This window comes from Aquarana catesbeiana, linkage group LG08, assembly GCF_042186555.1.
Source record: "Aquarana catesbeiana isolate 2022-GZ linkage group LG08, ASM4218655v1, whole genome shotgun sequence".
Lineage (NCBI taxonomy): Eukaryota > Metazoa > Chordata > Amphibia > Anura > Ranidae > Aquarana > Aquarana catesbeiana.
In genome coordinates, this window is record NC_133331.1 from 51,197,340 (window position 1) to 51,220,214 (window position 22,875).

The following is a 22,875-nucleotide window of genomic DNA, read 5'->3' on the forward strand; positions in this document are numbered from 1 at the left end:
ATTAGCTGCTGGATTGCTTTTACGGGTGGCGGAAGGGCCCCCCCATCCTCCCAGGCTCTCCCGTCCGACCAAGGAGCCCAGGACTGCACCCCGGGCTGACCATAGAGATGGTCCAGGACAGAAATGCCCCAAATCATCTCTATGGTCTAAGAAACCAGAAGCGATGAGTATTTTGTCACTTCCAGATTTGCCAAGGTGTAAACAAGCCATTACTGGCTTGGGAAAGCATGAGATCAAATTGATCTTGGTTTGTTCAGATGCTTTTAAGGGCAGAGGAGAGATCTGGGTCTAACAGACCCAGATCTCTCAGTAAAGAGTTCTCGTCACGGCCCGTGCTTTTATAAGGGATGTTGTCCATCCCTTGTGATGGCAATAAAGTTGATGCAAATTTTTTTTTTTTTTTTAAAGAGAGTGTAAAAATAAATTATATAAATGAATAAATACATTTCTAAAGCACACACCCCCATCCCCCCGTGCTTGCACTCAAAGGCGAACCAATGAAGTGGTCCTGCATGTGTAAACAGCGATCGCACCACACATGAAATATCACAGCAACCGCTAGTGCAAGAGCAATAGTTCTAGCACCAGACCCCCCATGTAGATCTAAAGTGGTAACCTGTAAAAGGCATTTAAAGCTTTGCCTATGGATAATTTAATGTACCATAGTTTATCATGTTCCACGGGCGTGTGCAATCGTACAGCGTGACATGTTTAGTATTTACTCAGCGTAATATTTTTAATACATTACCAAAAAATTGGGTTTATATTGTGTTTGTGTGCACTAAAATTCATAAAAATCTATTTTTACCAAAAAATTTGTGTTTGAAAAACCGCTACGCAAACACTGTGTGATATAAAATATTGCAACACCCATCATTTTATTCTCTAAGGCCTCTGCTTAAAAAAAAAAAAAAAAAACACACACACACATATATAATGTTGGGGGGTTCTAAGTAATTTTCTAGGGTAAAAAATGTTGATTTGAATAGGCCTGGTGTTAGAGCGGTTGTAAACTGCTGCACATTCTTTTTTTTTTTTCTTACTTGCAAGGCAAAGGCATAATGTGCTAGTATGCATCGCATACTAGCACATTATGTGAAACTTACCTGAAAACAAAGCCTTCCAGTGATGCAATGTCATCGCTGGAGATAGCTTCCACCTTCACCCGAATTGCTTTCGGGTTCGCGGACTCCAACTTCGTGACTGGCTAAAGCTGAGATGACGTCACTCTCCTGCATGCGTGTAAGAGTCGCCGGCCATGGCACAGGGCTCTGAAGGAATGGCACGGTGTGGTCGTTCCTTCAGAACGTGTGCACCAGTGATGTCACTGGCTGCATGTACAGTAAATATCTCCTAAACGGCGCACGTTTAGGAGATATTTACACTACATACACACACACACACACACATTATATATATATATTTTTAAGCCTTATTATAGGCTTACCTATAGGTAAAATTTAAAGATGGAAATTTACTTCCTCTTTAAAGTGGTTATGGACAACTCAGAAAAGACACCATCTCCATGGCGGACAAAGACAGCCAAATGTGCAACATCTCAGATGCAGATCATGTGCGCACAGGGACTTATCTTACCTGTAGATCCAATGGACCATGTGATGTTGAGGTTAAAATTGTTGGATGCATTAATAGAAATATCCAAATTCTTGTTTGACTGGAAAGAGAAAAAAAACATTGTTTGAACCAGATAAGCTAAACTGAACTCTTCATCACTTCAATGTTATACTGTATTATATCGAAATATACGATCACCTTGAATAAAAATGACCAATGCACACATTCACACTGCAATCTAGCAAATCAGATAAATCGCTCATTAAAGGAGCAGACAATCAATCACACTATGATTAGTGTGGCTTTAAAGGGTAACTCCACTTTCATGGGGATAAAAAAAATTGCAAATAAAGAAAAAAAATAGAGTATACAATTGTGACTCAAGTCATATTTTGATTGAATGTTATTTAAAAATGACCTTTCCTTTTCAATCTACAGCGCTGAAATTCTCTGTAAAATGCAATATGGCAACCTGAAAGTGTTCTGTACACATAATGTATACAGAACCTCCCCCAGAAACATTTTCTGCTTGTGTGATTGGCTCACTGATTTTCCCAGAAGTCTGCACTAAGATACAAGTCAGATTTCAGGCATCCCCTGCAACAACAATGTCATTTTTGGCAAGATAATCCTAATAGCAGCACATCTAAAGGGATGCAGACCCTGCAATATTCCTCATTAGAGCCCTGCAGCTGCTGCAGCTGATTGATAATTATAAAACAACTCCCATTATTAGACCCACTGAGCACAGGGGCACCGAAGAACGAACAGGGATTTCTTCAGAACAATAAAAGGTAGGAATCGGCATTAAAGTTTGTTAAAATCTTTGTAATTTGCATAGATCGCCCAGAGCGGAATGTTTTTTTCTCAATAATAGTGGAGTTACGCTTTAATGTCTTTAAGCAGAAGCATACTACGAGGTGTGAGTGCAGCCTGACACCCAGTGACATCACACACACCGCGTATAAACATCAGTGCCTGGGTCAGCTTAGCGGGAGATCTGGATGAAATAATAACAAAATTAGCAACACAAGAGGAAGAGAGCGTTAGGGCGGAAATTACATCCTGCAGTATTAATAAGGATGTAAAATAATGTGTGCACATAACAACCAATCACACAGAGACTGTGCAGAAACAGAACATGTACATAGTATAGGATGACGGGAGAATTAGGAGCATGGGAGAGATCCATCTGCTACGGATCATACAGCAGACAAGGGCAAATTTGTGAGGAACTACAACTCCCAGCATATAGAGTCATCATGGCCGTCGGCAGACGTAGGTAAAGGTTGGTGTTCTGACCAATGACATCTAACCACAAAGGCTAAAAAGGTGCTATCATCTTATTCCTCCTGGCTTAAAGGGTAAATTTATAATCCTAAAAACGATTTTCTGATTTTTAGATACAAATGTGAATGTGATTTGCTTAATCAAAATAGTCAAATCAGTTTGAATTAGTGATTTAGTTATTGTTTTGAGACAGAGAGACACAAATGGCTGCAGGGAAATCTCACCATTGTGGGAGGGGCAGGGACACAAACTACTGCAGAAAATCTCACCATTGTGGAAGGGGCAGAGACACAGACTACTGCAGGTAATCTCACTATTGTGGGAGGAGCAGAGACAAACTACTGCAGGTAATCTCACTATTGTGGGAGGGGCAGAGACACAAACTACTGCAGAAAATCCCACCATTGTGGGAGGGGCAGAGACACAAACTAGTGCAAGGATATCTCACCATTGTGGGAGGGGCACAGACACAAACTACTGCAGGAGATCTCCTCAGTGTGGGAGGGGCAGAGACACAAGCTAGTGCAGGAAATCTCATTATTGTGGGAGGGGCAGAGACACAAACTACTGCAGGAAATCTCCCCATTGTGGGAGGGGCAGAGACACAAACTACTGCAGGAAATCTCCCCATTGTGGGAGGGCACAGACACAAACTACTGCAGGAAATCTCAACATTGTGGGAGGAGCAGAGACACAAACTACTGCAGGAAATCTCCCCATTGTGGGAGGGGCAGAGACACAAACTACTGCAGGAAATCTCACCATTGTGGGAGGGGCAGAGACACAAACTACTGCAGGAAATCTCACCATTGTCAGAGGGGCAGAGGAAAAAAAATATCATTATTGTAGGAGATGTCACAACCAACACTTGTCCAGGACTGAAATCTTTATTTTAGGTGGGAGAACCTATTGATATTCTTTTATTCATTTACAAAGATGTAAAGATTTCAGATTTTTTTCACTTTCAGACATAAATCCTAATGACTTCCTCCACTCTAATTTGTCTTGGTAGCTGTGAAAAACTCGCACAGTTCTACTCAGCCTCTCCTGTCATCACATCCTCAGTTTTGTCAAGTTCGTCACCCACTGATGACATCTGGGATGTGACTCAGGGACCACAGTCCAAATGGAGTTTGTAAGACCATCTGCGGCACAGGCCAGGCTGCTGGCTAATTATGGATGATCGCAGACGCATGACAACGTTATCAAGGCCAGCTATGGACACAGACTGACGTCCAGTGGCGATGACGCGTTGGATGCAGAGGCTCACCTGCTCGGGGTTGGCAATGAAGTTGATGGCTGTGTGATGGCGATCATCCTCCTGGATGAGGCTGAAGGTGAACTGATAGTCAATCAGCAGACTGTCTGTGGAGAAACACCAGAGATCCAAAATTAGAACATGAGTGTCCATCTACCTACAGTAAAAGTGCTACATCACTCAATATATGAAGGATCACCAGAAAAACACTCACATGGACTTATAAAAAATATATATTATATATATATACGGTATTTACTATTATATATATTAATATATATACATGTATGTATGAACGCCTGAAAAAAAAATCTGCCTGCTCATGTCGGCTTGTGTTTCTTTTATTACACCATATGCATATTAAAGTAATATAAACTATAGCTGGATAACATTTAGTTTGCTCCATGGAATGTGTATTATTAAACATTCATCAACAACAGAGAAAGGTACTACTACCCCAGATAAATAAGAATCCTCCTGAGCTGTCGGGTGCAGGATGTGCAGTTGCTCAGCTGCCAATGTGATGAATGACAATCCACAACTCCATACATGCTCTTAAATCAGTCCAGATTTATTGTATCTCCATAAAAGATGTGTGTGCAGCATTATTATTATTATTATTATTAAACATGCATCCTACTCAAAATATATTTAGTCACATGAAGGGTATCACCTACATTTTCACTTTTCAATGATAATAATTGTTATTCTGTATATATACGATCCTCTTTTCACCTTTGTTACATCTCAGGGCTGCTGATCTCCTGCAGCCTCTATGCAGCCAGTAATTACACTTTTTTTTTCAGGGTGGCTTTCCTGAAGGGGACAACAATGGAGCATGTTTGCGCGACAATGCAGGAACACAACTGTGGGACAGGAGAGTTTCCACCCTATTAATGAAGCAGTGGCGGGACTACCAGGGTCGCAAAGGTTGCACTTGTGACCAGGCCCTGGTGTTACGCCACTGTAGGGGGACCCCCCCAAGATGGCAGGAAGGGGGCTGCTGTAGAACATGTGAACAGGTACAGCTGCGGGACCGTACGGCTCGGTTCACACTACTGCGACCCCAAACTAATGTGACTTGCTTGCGATTTCCTTGCAACTTAAAATAACATTCCAGTATATGGTAGAGCTGCACGATTAAATCGTATATAGAATCGCGATCTTGATTCACCCACCCACGATCTCCAGCCTGGATTAGCGCAATTTTTTGGGATGTAGCCTGGACCGGAGGAGAAGCCGTCGGAACCAGCGTGGAACGCAAGCAGCGCAAGCAGATATCGGAACTGTGCTGCGGTGGATGCCTGGGCGGAACCACGCTGTCGCTTAGTCAGAGAGACCCCGGCTGGAAAACACTGCAGTGACTGCGCAGTGTGCACACTTTCCGATGTTGCATTCACACTTCACAGAAGCAGGATTTAGGTAATACGAAGCAATGACATATTTAAAGGAATATGGGTTGTGGTGGTGCTACCTTAGGCTAAGGGGTGATTGCTCAGGCCCTTTGTATAGAACGGTGGATAGGTGACTGTAAAGTGCAACAGTCAGTGGATGCTAAACTCCACTGATTAGACTAAAGTGCTTAAAGGCATAAACCATCCTATAATGTGACATATGGTAAAAAAAAATGATGTACAAAAAACACAGCGACTTGACATCTACCTTCACAGATGTAAGGAATAGATGGGTATAAACTTGTTAACCCAAAATGTGTTGATTGCGCATGCACCGTCTACAGCTGATTTTTCTTTTTTAAATTAACCGTTTTAAAGAATGAGAGAATCGTGATCTTTAGTCTAAGCAAAAGAATCGCGATTCTCATTTTTCCCAGAATCGTGCAGCTCTAGTATATGGCATTCAAATAGCACCAAAGTCCCAAAAAAGTAGTGCAGGAACCTTTTTTAGTTCAATCTTGTTTTATTAAGGTTTTACAGTTTAACAGATGATACATATATAAGGAGGAACCTTTTTTATCGCTGCAACTTGAGTCGCATTAAGAGGGCACTCACTGAAATGAATGTGTTTTGACTTGTCATGCAAATTTGTTTTTTTTTGTGGCAAGTTGCATGATAAGTCGCAGCAGTGTGGCTTATAAAGGGTCCCTCAGTGGGAGTAAAGGGCCCCCAGAATTAGTGGGAATGACCCCAGGCTCGGAGGGAAGGGCCCCAGGCTCAGGGGGAATGGCCTTTGGCTCGGAAGGAAGGCCCTGGGACCAGAGGAAAGGGACCCGGCGGTCAGGAAAGTCCTTCATGGCTTTTTGCTTCGGGGCTCTGAAGGTTCTAGTTATGCTTCCGAGCTGAAGTGCTTTATGCCAGGATCGCCAGGGTTCATTTTAATGAATGCTGCAAATTTAACAAGATTGAAAAAGACTTTTGAAATTACAATAACATATTAAACATTATATGAGATTTCAGTTATTAGGTTTGCATCTACTCTAAAGCAACCCTCTTGCTAGTATAACAAAACAGGTGAGTCATTCTTATTTGTCCGGTGGATGGCAAATGGCTCTGTAAAAAAGCTACGACGGCCTCTATTTTATTCATTACAGGTATTTATATCGCGCTTACAATTTCCATTGAACTTTACATATTGTCACGTCAGTCCCTGTCCTCGTGGAGCTTACAATCTAAAGTCCTCTTTCTCACATGAATACATATAAACTAGGGCCAATCTAGACAGGAGTTAAGTATCCTACCTGCATGTCTTTAAAGCTACACATACTGCAGCTGCTGACTTTTAAAATTAGGACACTTACCTGTCCTGGAGTCCAGCGATGTCGGCACCACAACTGATGTTTCCACCAGCTGTCGGGTGCTGCCGCCGCCATTGCCTGTAAGGGAAACCAGCAGTGTAGCATTACGGCTTCACGCCGTGTCCCTATTGCATGCGTGAGGCACTGCTGCGCTCTCCTACTGTCCCGGCGTCGGGGGAAGGAGGAGGGAGCCGAGCTGCTGACATAATTCGCCGGGGCCCGGTCTCCCGGAAGTGGGTATAGGATACCTGTCAAAGACCGGGGGGGGGGGGGGGGGGACAAATGAGTGGAAGTTCCACTTTTGGATGGAACTCTGCTTTAAGTCCCGTACACACAGGCTGAAATCAGCTGTTGCATTAGAAACCAAATTTTGGACCGTGTGTACAGCTGCCTGTCCAACATAACCTGATCGGCTTCTGCTGAAAGAGCATGTTGGAAAACCAGCAGCCGATCGGCATCCAATCAGAACTTGCAACCAGTGTGTTCCGGCAGTCCCCCTAGCACAGTGGGATAGCACAGTGGGGTAGATTGCTGTACTAACATCACATAGTTAGCACGGCAACCTCTCTGTTTTTTTTTCATTCAGCCAATGGGTTGAAGAAAAAAAAGCTTAATGGATAAGTTCACTTTTTAGAAAAAAAAAAATGAATGCACTTGCAGGTAAAAAAAATAATGTACATTTATTTATTTATTTTGGAGCCTGTAAAGCAGATCGCTGGTGCCATGCAAGTCTCCTCCAGATCTGTCAGTGTATCTGTGTGCCTGTACATCTCGTATGGACAAGCAGATACAATCCGACAGGAAGAATCAATGAAATACCACAGCGCCGTGGTAGTTCATTGAAAACTGCAAGCCATAATGGATGCAATTCATTCACACACAGAGCTGTGTAAATGAATGACGTGGCCTTGTGGGCAGAGCCCCACACGGCTGCGCTGATTTCTGACTCTAAAAACAGGTGGAACATGTAACATGTTCCCGAAGGTGAACTTCTCCCTTAACGTGTGTACCAGGCTTTAGGATGTGGGAGGAAACTGGAACACCCAGAGGAAACCCATCCAAGCACAAGGAGAACATGCAAACTGTGCAGTGTCCCGGTCTGGATTCAAACTAAGGTCCCCAGTGCTGTAAAGAAGAAATGTTAATCACTAAGCCACTGTACTCCCCTTATTATTCAATACCTCTGGGTGTGTCAGATATCAAGTCCCCCTTTACAAGACACAACAGTAAAGCCTAGTATACATGATCAGATCGGACGAAAAATTCTGCTTTCGAAGCGATCGTACGATAACATGATCGTTAGTACACAGCTTTTAGAGCCAATCACGACAGTTCATCCAAAATTATCTGAAGGGACAAACACGAAAAATGTTCTCGTACCAGATCATACGATTTTCATTTACTTTACAGTATTCGTCCGAAAATACAATACAGAAACAATACATTACATCTCTTCTGAATTATTATTCTGTCGTATGAGAATTTTAGTAAGTTCAGTAACCTCTTCATTTTCGATATGCAGACTAGCATGCAAAAAAAAAAAAAGGAGGATCATTCGGCTGATAATCTCATCATGTGTACCAGGCATAAGCTAGCAGCTGATGGGAGGAACCAGTGTGTGTCTGATCCACCAAGAACAACTTGTCCCCCACCGGACAGGTGACTGTAATGCCGCCTACACACGATCGGAATTTCCGTCAGAAAAAACTTGGATGGTTTTTCCGACGGAATTCCGCTCAAGCTTGCCTTGCATACACACGGTCACACAAAAGTTCTCTGAACTTTCGACCGTTAAGAATGTGGTGACGTACAACACCACGACGAGCTGAGAGAATGAAGTTCAATGCTTCCAAGCAAGCGTCAAATTGTTTCCGAGCATGCGTGATTTTTTGCGCGTTTGAATTGCATACAGACGAACGCATTTTCGGATAGGAACGAAAAATAGAGAACAAGAGCACACACACAGTGCTCAGCATAAATGAGTAAACCCCGTTTGAAATGTAAGATTTTAATCAATATCTCAATGAACACTAGAACAATTTCCAAAATCTTGACAAAGCTGAATTTTATAGAACATTTGTTTAGATCATTACATGAAAGTAAGGTTAATATTAGAACTTAGATTACAAAATCTTCAGTTTTACTCAAATTAGTTGATGCAAAAATGAATATACCCCACAACAAAAACTACTACATCTAGTATTTTGTATGACCTCCATGATTTGTAAGGACAGCACCAAGTCTTCTAGGCATGGAATGAACAAGTTGGCAACATATTGCAACATCTATCTTTTTCCATTCTTCAAGAACGACCTCCTTTAGAGCCTGGATGCTGGATGGAGAGTGATGCTCAACTTGTCTCTTCAGAAGTCCCCATAGGTGTTCCATTGGGTTCAGACCAGGAGATATAAAAGTACTTGGCCACTGAATCACTTTCACCCTGTTCTTCTTCAGAAATACAACAGTGGATTTAGAAGACCAAGGGCATGGAGTGATGGTAGCATCTTCTCTTTCAATATAGAGCAGTACATCTGTAAATTCATGATACCATCAATGGAAAGCAGCTCCACAGAAGGACACTGCCACCACCATGTTTAATAATAGCACCATGCACATTTTTTTGTACTCCTCACCTTTGTGACGCCATACAGTTTTGAAGCCATCAGTTCCAAAAACATTTATATTGGTCTCATCACTCCAGAGTACAGAGTCACAGTAGTCTTCTTCTTTTTCAGCATGGGCCCTGGCAATTTCTAGGTGGGGTTTTTTGTGCATGGGCTTTAGGATAGGCTTTCTTTGTGGATGACACCCATGCATGCCATTCCTTTGCAGTGTATGCCATATTGTGTCACAGGATACAATCACCTCAGTTTGGCTTTTTACTTCTTTAGCTAACTGCAGTGAACTTGCAGGGCGGTTTTCTTCAACCCTTCTGATCAGAAGATGCTCCTGTCGAGGAGAACTTCTGTGAACGGCCTGGACGTCCCTGTGAGATGGTTGCAGTTCCATCTTTGTTCCACTTTTGTATCACTTTTGCTCCAGTAATCTGACTGATAAGTAAAGCTTTGCTGATCTTCTTGTAGCCTTCACCTTTCTTATGTAAAGAAATTATTTTCTCTCTCAGGCCTTGTGACATTTCTCTTCGATGTGGTGCCATCGCTGACAGCATGAAATGGGAAGGGGTTTTCTTTGTTAACCACTTCAGCCACGGAAAGATTTACCCCCTTAATGACCAGGCCATTTTTACAGATACAGCATTGCGTTACTTTAACTGAGAATTGCGCGGTCGTACAATGCTGTACCCAAATAAAATTGATGTCCTTTTTTTTCCCACAAATAGAACTTTCTTTTGGTGGTATTTGATCACCTCTGCAGTTTTTATTTTTTCAAATAATTTCTTTTCAGCAGAAGGGCAGTTCCATGTCAACAAGGCAAAAATAAAGAAACATCGGTATACCAGTATACGTAGCATAAGTACATCCAATCAATATGTATGAAATCAGGACACCAAAATGGATCACTGAACTGTAATGCCCCGTACACACGGTCGGACTTTGTTTGGACATTCTGACAACAAAATCCATGGATTTTTTCCGACAGATGTTGGCTCAAACTTGTCTTGCATACACACGGTCACACAAAGTTGTCGGAAAATCCGATCGTTCTAAACGCGGTGACGTAAAACACGTACGTCGGGACTATAAACGGGGCAGTGGCCAATAGCTTTCATCTCTTTATTTATTCTGAGCATGCGTGGCACTTTGTCCGTCGGATTTGTGTACACACGATCGGAATTTTGTTGTCGGAAAATTTTATATCCTGCTCTCAAACTTTGTGTGTCGGAAAATCCGATGGAAAATGTGTGAAGGAGCCCACACACGGTCGGAATTTCTGACAACAAGGTCCTATCACACATTTTCCATTGGAAAATCTGACCGTGTGTATGGGGCATTAGAGTGTATCTATTAGGTACAGCACTCTATGTCCATATAGGACTTGTAAATGTCGTATAACCGGACACCCCAAGGAACTAGGACCGCCCAACTCAATTTAAATATATAGTGAGTAGAAGAAGAAATGTAGAAAGGTAGATGAGAGAGACCAGGAGGTCCAGAGGGTGGTTTCTGTATTTTTTCTGCGCTATAAATCAAAAAAAGAGCGACAATTTTGCAAAAAAAAAAACAAAAAAAAAACAAAAAAAAAAAAACACAATTTTTTTTACATTTCTGCTATAAAACACACCAAATAACAAAATGTAAAAAAAATCTAATTTCTTCATCAATTTAGGCCAATATGTATTCTGCTACATATTTTTCGTTAAAAAAATCCCAAAAAGCGTATATTGATCGGTTTTGCGTCTACAAACTATGGGATATTTTTATGGCATTTTTATTTTTTTTATTTTTTTTTTTACTAGTAATGGCGGCAGACAAATCGGACACCTGACACTTTTGACACTTTTTTGGGAACCAGTGACATTACAGTGATCAGTGCTAAAAATATGCACTGTTACTGTACTAATGACACTGGCTAATCGACACTGGCTAAGAAGGGGTTAACATCAGGGGCGATCAAAGTGTGTCCATTGGGAGTGCTTTCTAACTGTGTGGGGGGATAGTCTGACTGGATGAAAACAGAGATCGGTGTTCCTGCTTACCAGGAACACAAGATCTCCATGTTCTTTTCTGTCAGAACGCCGATCTGCCTTGTTTGCCGTTCTGCCTCTCTGGGGAACGATCATGGGTGGCCGGCAGACATCAGGTCTGCCGGACCTACTGATTGGCTCCACCTCTGTCCAATCGGCACACACCCCCAGTATCTATTGCACGAAATCACGTACAGGTACGTGATTTTGTGCAATAGAGCTGCCCTGCCACAGTATATCTGTGGTAGGTGGTCTTTAAGTGGTTAAGTAACACCCTTTTATAATCAACTATCTCCTGGACTTATCTTATTAAGTAGGATTTTGTTGTCCAAAATTTAGCTTTGCTCCCAAGACTTTCATCAGGATGTATTCATTTATTCATTTTTGAAACATGGTCTTGAATTCATTTGTTAGGAAAAATACTTTTTAGCGTGTGCAAATTAACAAATCTTGGGTGCAATCAATGACCCGCATTTGTGGGAGTATTTTGTAGTATAGTGCCCCATAGAGAATGTGGCTTCTGAAAGGAAGGTAAAGGTTTTCTGACAATCTGTTGGGATGTACTCATTTATGCTGAGCACAACAATCCCAATATTGAGTTGCTGTAAAACAGACAAGTCCATCCTTTACAATGCCTGATCATTGACTTTAATAAACTAGTCTCTGTTTGAGGGACAGAGATGTGATAGGATAGGCCAGTAAAGCCTAGTACACACAGGCCAAATGTTGGGCGGCATCAAACCGTGTGTACTGCAGTCAGGCCGGCTTCTGCTGAAGGGGCATGACCAAAAAAGGTCTACTGATTGTCTTCCAATCAGCGCTCTCAGCCAATGAACAAAAAAAAAACTACAAGTGTGTACGAAGCTTAAAGTGATTGTAAAGTCTCCTTTTTTTTTTTCAATAAAAAAAAACAAACATGTTATATATACACCTGCTCTGTACAGTTGGTTTTGCACAGAGCAGCCCAGATCCTCCTTTTCTCGAGTTCCTCTTCGGCTCTCCTGGCCCCTCCCTCCTGTTGAGTTGTATCCATTCAGACACGGAGCTGCAGTTTGGCCTCGCCTCCTCTCTCTCCTTATTGGCTAACTGACTACAATTGACAGCAGCAGCCAATGGCGCCGCTGATGTGTCACAGCCAATGAAGAGGGGAGTCCCACATGGCTGAGGCAGTCATGGCCATCGCTGGATCGAGAGGTGGCTCTGGTAAGCATTAGGTAGGGCTGAGGGGGGCTGCTGCACACAAGGTTTTTTTATCTTAATGCATAGAATGCATTAAGATAAATAAACCTTCTGACATGGCAACCCCTTTAAGAGTGAACACACTGTCAATCATCCCAATTCTCCACTTTCATCATCATGTCAACAAACACGTCCATGATCAGTCAGATTTGAAACTTCAGCTAGAGTCTTAGGGAAGAAAAGGATCACATTACATTTTGAAGATAACTGGTTCTATTTCATTTCTATTGAAAGAGCGTAAGGACTAAACCTAGAACGAGGTCTTAAAAAAAAAAAAAAAACACAGCAGAAATATGAACAACGGCTTCAAGGAAATTACGAACAACGACCTTGGAAAATGTTCAAAACAAACTCTGAGATTCTAAAATTGTCTCTACTCTAAGTGATTTATGTAATATAAATCAACACCCTACCCTGACATTCTGCCTATAAATAATCATTTAATTAAAAAAAAAAAAAAAAAACGTTGGGAGCGGGATTTCACAACTTGTTCTAAAGTGTTCTCTGTACAACAAAGTGGAATATGTCAGAGCTAAAAAAATTTATAATAATAGTGTGTGACCGTGGTAGGACATTAAACAGTGGTGGGACATTCAAGTGTAAATTTTTGTTTAATAATAAATCATACGGGGGCGTGGCCAAGACCGGAATGTGAGAGGACGCACTTCTCACGGCTCCTGCCTGATCCGTCGTTTGATCCTTCCCCGGCAGCCCTGATCCTGCTCTTTTCGCCCCCCCCCCAGCTGGCTACCGGGCCTCTCCATCACCCGGACCCACCACCGGCCCTCTGAACACGGGGGAAGTCCTGCCGAGGCCCGTTGGAGATGGCGGGACCGGACTCTCAAGATGGCGCCGCCGCTGCTGCAGCCAAAACACAGCGCACGCCGCAAACGACAGATAAATCCAGGGATGGCACCAGCAGAAAACCTCTGAAGCCACCGGGTAAGGAGCAGTACAGAGATACATTGTACTATACAGAAGAACTGCAGGGCCCGGTGGAAGAGGATGCGGGGGGGGGGGGTGGCAGACAGAGGGGAGGATGCCGAGTTAACTGCACAGGCTGACTGGAGCCATGACACAGACAGTACTTCTGGCCATTTCCTGGATGATACTGCTCGCCCTCCCTCTCCCCCCCTTGGATGATATACCAGAGACCCTGGAGCAGCCCACATTAGCTAACATCCTGAAGGCCGTTCATATGTGCACAGCTACAGTCACAGATATGAAGGAGCAGTTTGGGGGCCTAAGAGAGGCAGTGTCTCTACTTAGACAAGACCTCCAAAAGGTTAGAGAAAGAGCAAGTGCAGTTGAGAGCAGAGTCTGTGATATAGAGGAGAAGTTACCCCCGCTTGCGCGAGAAGCCAAGGCAGCATATCGCATGGCCCAAGACACTTAGAGCAGAGGACACAGAAAATCGCTTGCGCAGAAACAATGTTCGTATTGTTGGTCTCCTTGAGAAATCTAAAGGCAAGGACCCCACTTCGTTTGTGGAGAAATGGCTGGTGGAGATTTTTGGACGTGAAGCTTATACCCCATTTTTTACGGTGGAGAGGGCCCACAGAGTTCCGGGACAGCCTCCTCCACAGGGAGCTCCTCCCAGGTCAATGTTGGCCAAACTACTACACTATCGAGACCGTAAGGCAGTGTTAAGATGCGCACGAGAGCAGGCTAACATTAAGTTCAATGGAGTCAGAGTGTCTTTCTATCCAGATTTCTCTGCTGAGGTACAGAGAAGTAGAGCTAAGTTCAGTGAGGTAAAGAAGCGCCTGAGAGCCTTGCAACTACCATACTCCATGCTCTACCCAGCGAAACTGCACATGACAGGGAGGGTCATGCACAATTTTTTTGAGTCTGCTAGAGAAGCGGCTGCCTGGCTGGATCACCACGAACAAGCGTTACGCCATCACCGAGCGGATGCAGAAGGTAACTGACCCGGACAATGTATGGGTAACAGTATGCTTGATTATATGTTTGGATACCACACTCTTTTGGGGGAAATGCAGGTGTTCTAACTTTCTTTTTGTTTCTGCACTCTTTCTTATAACCCGTCAACATATCCGGCTCTTTCTTTATGCTACCTGTATGCCGGGGATCATTATGTATCTCTCAAGCAAAAGGAAGTGAACTGTGACTTTTTCTTTAACTATCTCTTCCCAAATTTTTTGTTTAATCTGAGATGCGAGACCAGTTAGCTGGCCTATCCTTAGGCCGGGTTGCTACCAGAAGTTTTGCCTGTTGGCGAACTCAATTTGGATGATCATACTTTTCAGTTCTGCACGGACACTAACTAAAGTGAGAGTGTCATACCGAACATGAAACTACCTAATTAAAGTTGCACTGTTGTTCGTTGGCACCGTTGTGCCCTGTTGTGGTTTACAGCATAATCTATCCTGCAGTCCAGGACACTTCATTCCATTGATCACATGGAACCCTGTTGCCACAATAGTCCACCATCACCGCTTCAGCCAAGTTCCTCATGGCCTCTGTCTCGGGAGGTCGCTTAATAACCCCACCCCGCTGTTGACTTTGCTCTTGAAATGGAGGGCTCTCCGGTGATCTCCTGGAACGTCAGGGGCATGAACTCCCCCCTTAAGCGTACTATGATTTTTTCATGTCTAAAAAAGTTTAATCCTGCTATTATATGCTTACAGGAAACACATTTAACATCTGATACTAAGGGTTGTCTGAAATATACGTGGATTGGGTGGTCGTATCATTCCACTCACACCTCCTTTTCCCGGGGTGTGAGTGTAGTGGTATATAGGTCAAGATCAAGAGGGTAGGTTTGTGTTTTTGCATTGTCGCATTTGCATTCTGAAATGTGTATTAGCTTGTGTTTACATACCTCCCCCATTTGATGCTCGGTGCTCCAGCTCCTTCTGGAATTTCTGGAGGGAAAACCGGACCTCCCGCTGCTGCTAGTGGGAGACTTCAACAGCTGGCTTGATCCAGAACTGGATAAACACCCAGTCCCGAGCCCGCAGGGCAACTCCTCTGGCTAGACTGTTACAGGAGGTGGGTTGGTTAGATATTTGGAGGCACCAAAACCCTACTGCTAAACAATTCTCTTGTTTCTCAAAAACACACGGGTCTCTGTCTAGGATAGATTTAGCAGTGGGAAATTCGACTATGGTTTGCATACAAACCTCGGTGTGTATCTGATCACTCCTATATGGTGATAAATCTTATTGTAACCCAACATTCTGCACGCCCAAAAGCACCCTGGAAATTTAACGCCTTTTGGCTGCAGCTATTCACTTCCCCTGAGGGAATAGAGGGGAGCATGCAGAAGTTTTTCACTTGTCAGCCTGACTCAATGTCCATCCTGTGGGAGTGGGAGACTTTTAAAACTCATCTTAGGCAAATACTTAGTAATGAAGTTACCAAGGTTAAAAAACATTCTGGGGCACTGAGGGATGCGTTAGAATCATAGGTTTATTCTTCAGAGATTAAATATGTGCAGGACCCCACTGACTCCGCTAGAGAGGTCTGGCAGTCGGCTCAATCAGCGTATGAGCACCTGCTGGCCTCTTCGGCGGACAAAAAGAGATTTTTCTCTAAAACTGCCTTTTTTGAGGAGGGTGAGACGACAGGCCAACTTCTGGCTAGAATAGCCAACTCTGAACAGAGGTCCCCAGTGATTGGAACCATAAAGAGTGCTGAAGGGCGGCTGGTGCATTCGCCGGATCTGATAATGCAAACGCTGGCTGTTTTTTATGAAACATTATACTGTTCAACTTCGAGGTATAGTTCTGGGGAGCTGTCCAGTTACCTGGATGAAATTGCTTTTCCGACTCTCTCGGTGTCCCAGAAAGAAGAATTAGACGCCCCTTTAACTTTGGAGGAGTTACAAGCAGCGGTAGCGGAGTTCCCTAATTGTAAAGCTCCAGGGGGGGGGGGGGGGGGGATTTACAAAAATTACTCTGAGATACTGCTTCCCAAGTTACTAGAAGTTTTTAGGGCTGCAAAGGAGCTTAATACCCTACCATCATCTATGTCTAAAGGCCCACATAGTGTTAATCCTAAAACCAGGCAAGGACCCAGTGGACCCGGCCTCATACAGACCAATTTCTTTACTACAGTCAGATATAAAAATATTAGCTAAAGCTCTGGCTCTCGGTTAAATAGGGCTATTACCTCAATCATACATCCCGATCAGGCAGGATTTATGCCCAACAAATCTACAGCAATAAACCTTTGAAGATTATTCCTCAACATGCAATCCCAGGCTGATAATAAGGGTAAGAGGGCTCTTTTGTCACTAGATGCTATGAAAGCCTTTGACAGTGTGGAGTGGCCATATCTATGGGAAGTAATAAGACGATTTGGTTTTGGTGAAATGTACATTTCAAGGGTGCGTCTACTGTATCACTGCCCTCAGGCGATAATTAGGGAGGCGGTAGAATGTCGCTACCTTTCATTCTAGGCCGGGGCACGCGGCAGGGGTGCCCTTTATCCCCCCTGCTGTTTGCCCTGGCAATAGAACCACTGGCAATCCGGATTAGAGATCACAAGGATATCACCGGCTTCTGCTATGGAGATAGAAAGGAGAAGGTGATGCTCTATGCTGACGATACCATGATTCTATTGGGCGATACGGATCAATCCCTGCGTGTCACGATGCATACAGTGGTTCGTTTTGGACCAAATCAGCCCTAATGCAGATAGATGACATACAATTACAAAAGGAAGAGCGGGTGGGGGATATACCCATAGCTACCTCCTTTAGATATCTGGGGATACAGGTTTCCCCAAAGATCAGGGAATGCAGTCAGTTAAATATCTCCCCGCTGTTGGTCAGATTTCACTTGAGAGTTAAAACCTGGAATGCTCTATGTATGTCAGTTGCGGGCAAGGTAAATCTAGTAAAAATGATTCTTATGCCTCAACTGTTATACATATTACACAACTCACCTGTAGTGATCCCACTAAAAACCTTTAGGATAGTGAATACCATTTTTCGTGAGCTGATATGGAAAAACCGACCCCCTAGGATAAAATTAGAAAATCTCCAACGTCCCAAAGATGAAGGTGGTCTTGCATTGCCGAATCCATGGCTTTGTTACTTGGCCTCGCAATTGCAACATCTGATAGGTACCATGGCTCTGGAGGGACCCCACGGACAGAACTCCCAGTGCTTCAGAGTATATGATGCTCCATACGGTAGGTGGAAAATCTGTTCCAACCGCCCTTGAGGCATTGGCAATCGGAAAACCGCACAAAAGTTTCCCCACATATACCCTAATACAGAAGGTATGGAATAAAACTAAGTATTTGCAGGAGGCGACAGGTATCATTGAGTATAGCCCCATTTGGAAAAATGACTCCTATCCGGAGTTGGCCAAATTACAACATACGGAGAGGTGGAAGAGGTTTGGCGTTTTCTACCTAACGCAAATAAGCAATGGAAACTTGCGGTCTTTTGATTCTCTGAGGGAGCTTTATAGACTGCCAGCACACATGCTTTTTTACTATATGCAACTTAAACATGCTTTTATAGCTCTGAATGGCATATGGACTCGACCCCTCTTATTGCTCAACTTAAGGCAGCAGAGACCTCTAAAGGATTTTTTTCCCAGAGTTAAAGTTGATTTGATTGTAGCCGTATTAGTGCAATTGTGACAGAGAAAATTGAGTACTGTCCGTGATACTTTTTTTATTTGCACTAACATACAATTTTTCAGGACAAGCTTTTGGGGTATGTCCCCTTCTTCAGAGTTATAGCACATTACTCCATAAATACCTTACAAAACACCTCCTGACAGTGAAAAGAAAATGGGAGATGGATGTAGGGCGCCTGGATGAGGATCAATGGGAGGAAGCTTTACAGTCAGTTTCCGTATGTTCCCTGAATGTAACAGTTGTGTAAAGGCTGACACAACTGTATACACTCCTGAGAATATATTATACACCTCACAGATTGCATAATATGGGACTGCTATCCACACCAACATGCACTAGATGTAAAAGGGACCATGGAGACTTAATACATATGATTTGGCAGTGCCCCAAACTACATGTATATTGGAAGGGGGTGACAGACATGCTGGGTGCGGTGTTTCGGGTAACAGTTCCATTGGACCCTAGACACTGCATTTTGAACTTGCTAGATGAACTGGAATGGGGCCCCCATGTCAGAGAAGCCCTCACCAGGGCCCTTTTTGTGGCCCGTAAGCGGATAATGACGCACTGGAGGTCTGAGACACCTCTTTCAGTTAAGGAATGGATTACTGCACTAGGCAATACACTGAGAATGGAAAAAATCATATCAACATAGGGGGTGTTCCAAAAAAATTGAAAAACTTTGAGAGCCATGGCTTGGTACCGCTGGGCTTGCCCCGGATGACCTGGTCATGGACAGACTATTGAGGTTTAACAGTGGCTGAATGCATTAGGAACTCTGCATTGGCTTCAAAAGGGAGTTGATGGCTCAACCAGATACGGATAGTGGGTGGGGAGCGCTGCGGAACTAGACATAGAATACATTTTGTTTGGTGATGGGAACTATATTAATATTGACATGTATTATGTTATGTCTTCACCTTATCAGGAAATGTATACATTTTATATGTCTTACCTGAATGATTACTGGACTTTATTAGTTTTTCAATAAAAACATTGTTTTTTGGATTAAAAAAAAAAAAAAATCATACAAACATACAGCTTATTAAAAAAAACATTTACATAAAAATAAACAACTAAACAAAAACAAGCGTGCTTACATCAGCAAGTAAAGAAAAAAGTTTCCTGACGAGATAACATAGAAAGAAACATATTTTAATGAGAACAAAAAAGAGACTACAAATATTCACCCTGACTTCCATATCATTCAACTTGCATTCTGCACCAGCCACTCTCATTCCCTTCCCACCCCCAAAGCCCCCACCCCCATCATCCAATTCATCCCTCGGTGTCCGCTGACCTCCAGCTGCACTTCTGCCACCACAAGGAGGATGGGTTGGCACCACCATACATACTGGTCAAGCACCCTCCACTGAATTCACTACACTAGGAGAAACAATAGGTGCAGACACAGACTTGACATCTACACTTTCTGACACTGACTGGGGAACCACAGACTGGGTGGACACTGACACTACAGACGGCCTCACAGATACAGATTCTGAAGGGACAGAGACACTAGGGTCCCCTGGTGCAACTTCCGCCAACCCAGACTCCTCTCTATCCAGACGGAAAAATTCCTCCACTAGCTCTGTCTTATTGTACAAAGCCTCAGGGCACTGGCTATAAGGGTGACCAATCTTATCACATAGGTTACATTTAATGATGTTACAGTCCCTCGCCAGATGCCCCAGTTCCTGGCACAAAGAGCACTACCATTCTGGACAGTTAGAGGAGAAATGTCCCTTGATTCCACATTTATGGCACAGCTTAGGTTGACCAGGGTAAAAGACGGTAATCCTATCTCTACCAATAAAGGCAGAGGAAGGTAAATGCTTGACCACATTCCCACACACACTCAACCTCATTGACACTGACCACCCACCCGTCCAGATTCCTCTATCATCCACAATCATTTTTAGTGGGCACAAAGTTTCAACAAACCTCCTCAACCAGACCCATAAATCCTCAGGGGTTATAGACAAATTCCTTGTCAGGATAGTCACATTTTTTATCAATGGCTGCCATGAGATTACCTTAGGGACAAGCCCCTTCCAGTCCGACTGGCCCCCATATACATGCTCGAAGCGTTCCCAAAACAGATCCAGCGATTCTGGACGCACAAATGACAAATCGTATTCAAAGGAACCAGCCAGACTGATAAGAGCATAAATATCCTCTGCCTTAAATCCCATGGCTAGGATCTTATCCACAACCACCCACCTGATAGGTGGAATACCTCCTCCTGCTTCCCACCTAAGCTGTACCACATTCCTGCATTTAATGGAAGGTGCGTTAGGTGAAAGTCGCACAACTGACTCGCTTCCACTAGCAGCATGACTTTGTCCCAACACAGCCTTAAAATGGTTCCTAACTGGGACAGATGACACATTAACTGGCTGCATTGTAATATTAACTGGCTGCAAAGGAACCTCTGAAATCTGGTTTGGTAAATTACCCACCACTTGATTCTCTCTCCTTCCCCTCCAGCACAACAGTCCCACTCACCATAGTCCCAGAAGTACCACAGTTACCAGCAGTCCCATCATCAAGTAAAGTCTTCTATTTATAAAAAACACCAGCTGTTTCAGCGTTTATACGGCCCGCCTACTCTGCAGTTTTAATGTTCATGCGACATTCCTGCTCTGCAGTTTCAATGTACATGCGACATTCCTGCTCTGCACTGTTAGTGTCCATGTGGGACTCCTGGCAGCCAGCAGAAACTCGTCCTGCATCCATTGCTGATTGTAAGGATCTGTTGGCAGGTGCAATCTCAGGAAAGTCCTCCACACACTAAAAGAGATTTTCAGCAAGCGCTCCTTTACCAAGATCTTCATCTGATGATTCGGTGCCACTCAAGGGAGATGCCATTTCTGTAATGGTCTGCAGCAATCACCATTTTCCTCAACCTCCTCCTGAGATGACCCAGAGATGGGGAGGGGGGCAGATACTGACTGAAACACGACAGATCCTGAGACAGGGGTAGTACTGGGCCACCATGTGAAGCCACTTCCCTACCCCCCATCCATACGGTCGCCATTGCTCTGGTATCCACCTTCTGGCTGGTACTCACACAGGCACTTTCCTTCATCTGTTGGAATCTCTCCTCATTCTGACCCTTTTCTCTGAATACACCACTGCTTTCCTTCAGAGAAGCAACCAGCTTCTCCTGCTTTTTCAATGCATCCTCCAGAGACTTCAGTTTGAAGACTTCCCTCTTATCGTTTCCAGACTTACTATGCAGGGATTTCTTTTTCCTGAGATCTTCTTTCATGACAGCAAGTTTCTGTTCCTCCTTAGCAATGTGGGGAATTCTGTTCACAACTCTATCCTGGAAGACTGGTAAGGACTCCCCTTGCATAGGGACAGGCCCAGGATCCATTGCAGCTTGAGCACGTGGAGTAGGCCTCAGTGCCTCTGGAGAGCCTCCACTAGGGTTTCCACCTTTTCTTCAAGCCAAACCTGAACACTTTAGCGGCCTCATTTTTTTGGGGGTATACGCTAAAAGATTGTAAAAGACCTGGGACACTTTTGGTGGCTTGAAAGAGAGTAGTAATGTGGCACATAGCTCACCGCAGCAAACAGTGCACGTGGCTGAATTGTGAGTGTTCTGCACAGAATGCAGGGGTTGGATATGTCCTGGGGAGAGGGCTAGTGCTAGCAAGGGGGTGGGGAGAGTTAGATATGTCCTGGGGGCAGTGGCGGCTGGTGCTCAAAATTCTTTGGGGGGCGCAAACAAACTGAAAACTTCTGAAAAAAACCCATCAATTGCAGCCTCACTGTGCCCCATAAAATGCAGCCATTGTGCCCATCAAATGCAGCCACTGTGCCCATCATATGCAGCCACTGTGCCCATCATATGCAGCCACTGTGCCCATCATATGCAGCCACTGTGCCCATCATATGCAGCCACTGTGCCCATCATATGCAGCCACTGTGCCCATCATATGCAGCCTCTGTGCCCATCATATGCAGCCTCTGTGCCCATCATATGCAGCCTCTGTGCCCATATGTGCGGGGGGCGCGAGGGGGGGTCAGATATGTGCTGGGGGGGGCGCTTTGTGAGAAAAGAGGGCCAGTGCAAGGGGGAGGGGTAGCTGCTTCCCAATTTGCAAGGCCGTAATCGCCGGGACCAAAATTGATGCCTAAAACTTAAATTTCCTGCAGGGGCTCTGAAAAGGAGTCCGGAGGCTCGAATCCATCGCCTCCCTCTCCCATCCAGAAAACTTAATTCTTATCCTGATTGATCTTTGAGCTGGATGCCTCAGCATACTGCTTTACAGTGGCGGCTGGTGCTTAAAATTTTTTTTGGGGGGGGGGTGGGGGGTGCAAACAAACTGAAAAATTATGAAAAAAAAATTAATTGCAGCCTCACTGTGTCCATCAAACGCAGCCACTATGCCCATCAAACGCTGCCACGGTGCCCATCAAATACTGCCACTGTGCCCATCAAATAATGCCACTGTGCCATCGAATGCCACCACTGTGACCCCC

The 22,875-nt window shown here is 44.0% G+C and overlaps 1 protein-coding gene across 1 annotated transcript in view; it reads right to left on the reverse strand.

The window, feature by feature from the left end:
* Nucleotides 1-22,875, reverse strand: part of ATRNL1 (attractin like 1) — a 968,544-nt gene that overhangs the window by 443,271 nt on the left and 502,398 nt on the right. The window contains exons 22-23 of the mRNA XM_073595827.1: nucleotides 4,136-4,230; nucleotides 1,597-1,675 (exon numbers count right to left, since the gene is read on the reverse strand). Coding sequence (XP_073451928.1) covers nucleotides 1,597-1,675; nucleotides 4,136-4,230 — 174 coding nt within the window. The remainder of the gene's footprint in view (nucleotides 1-1,596; nucleotides 1,676-4,135; nucleotides 4,231-22,875) is intronic.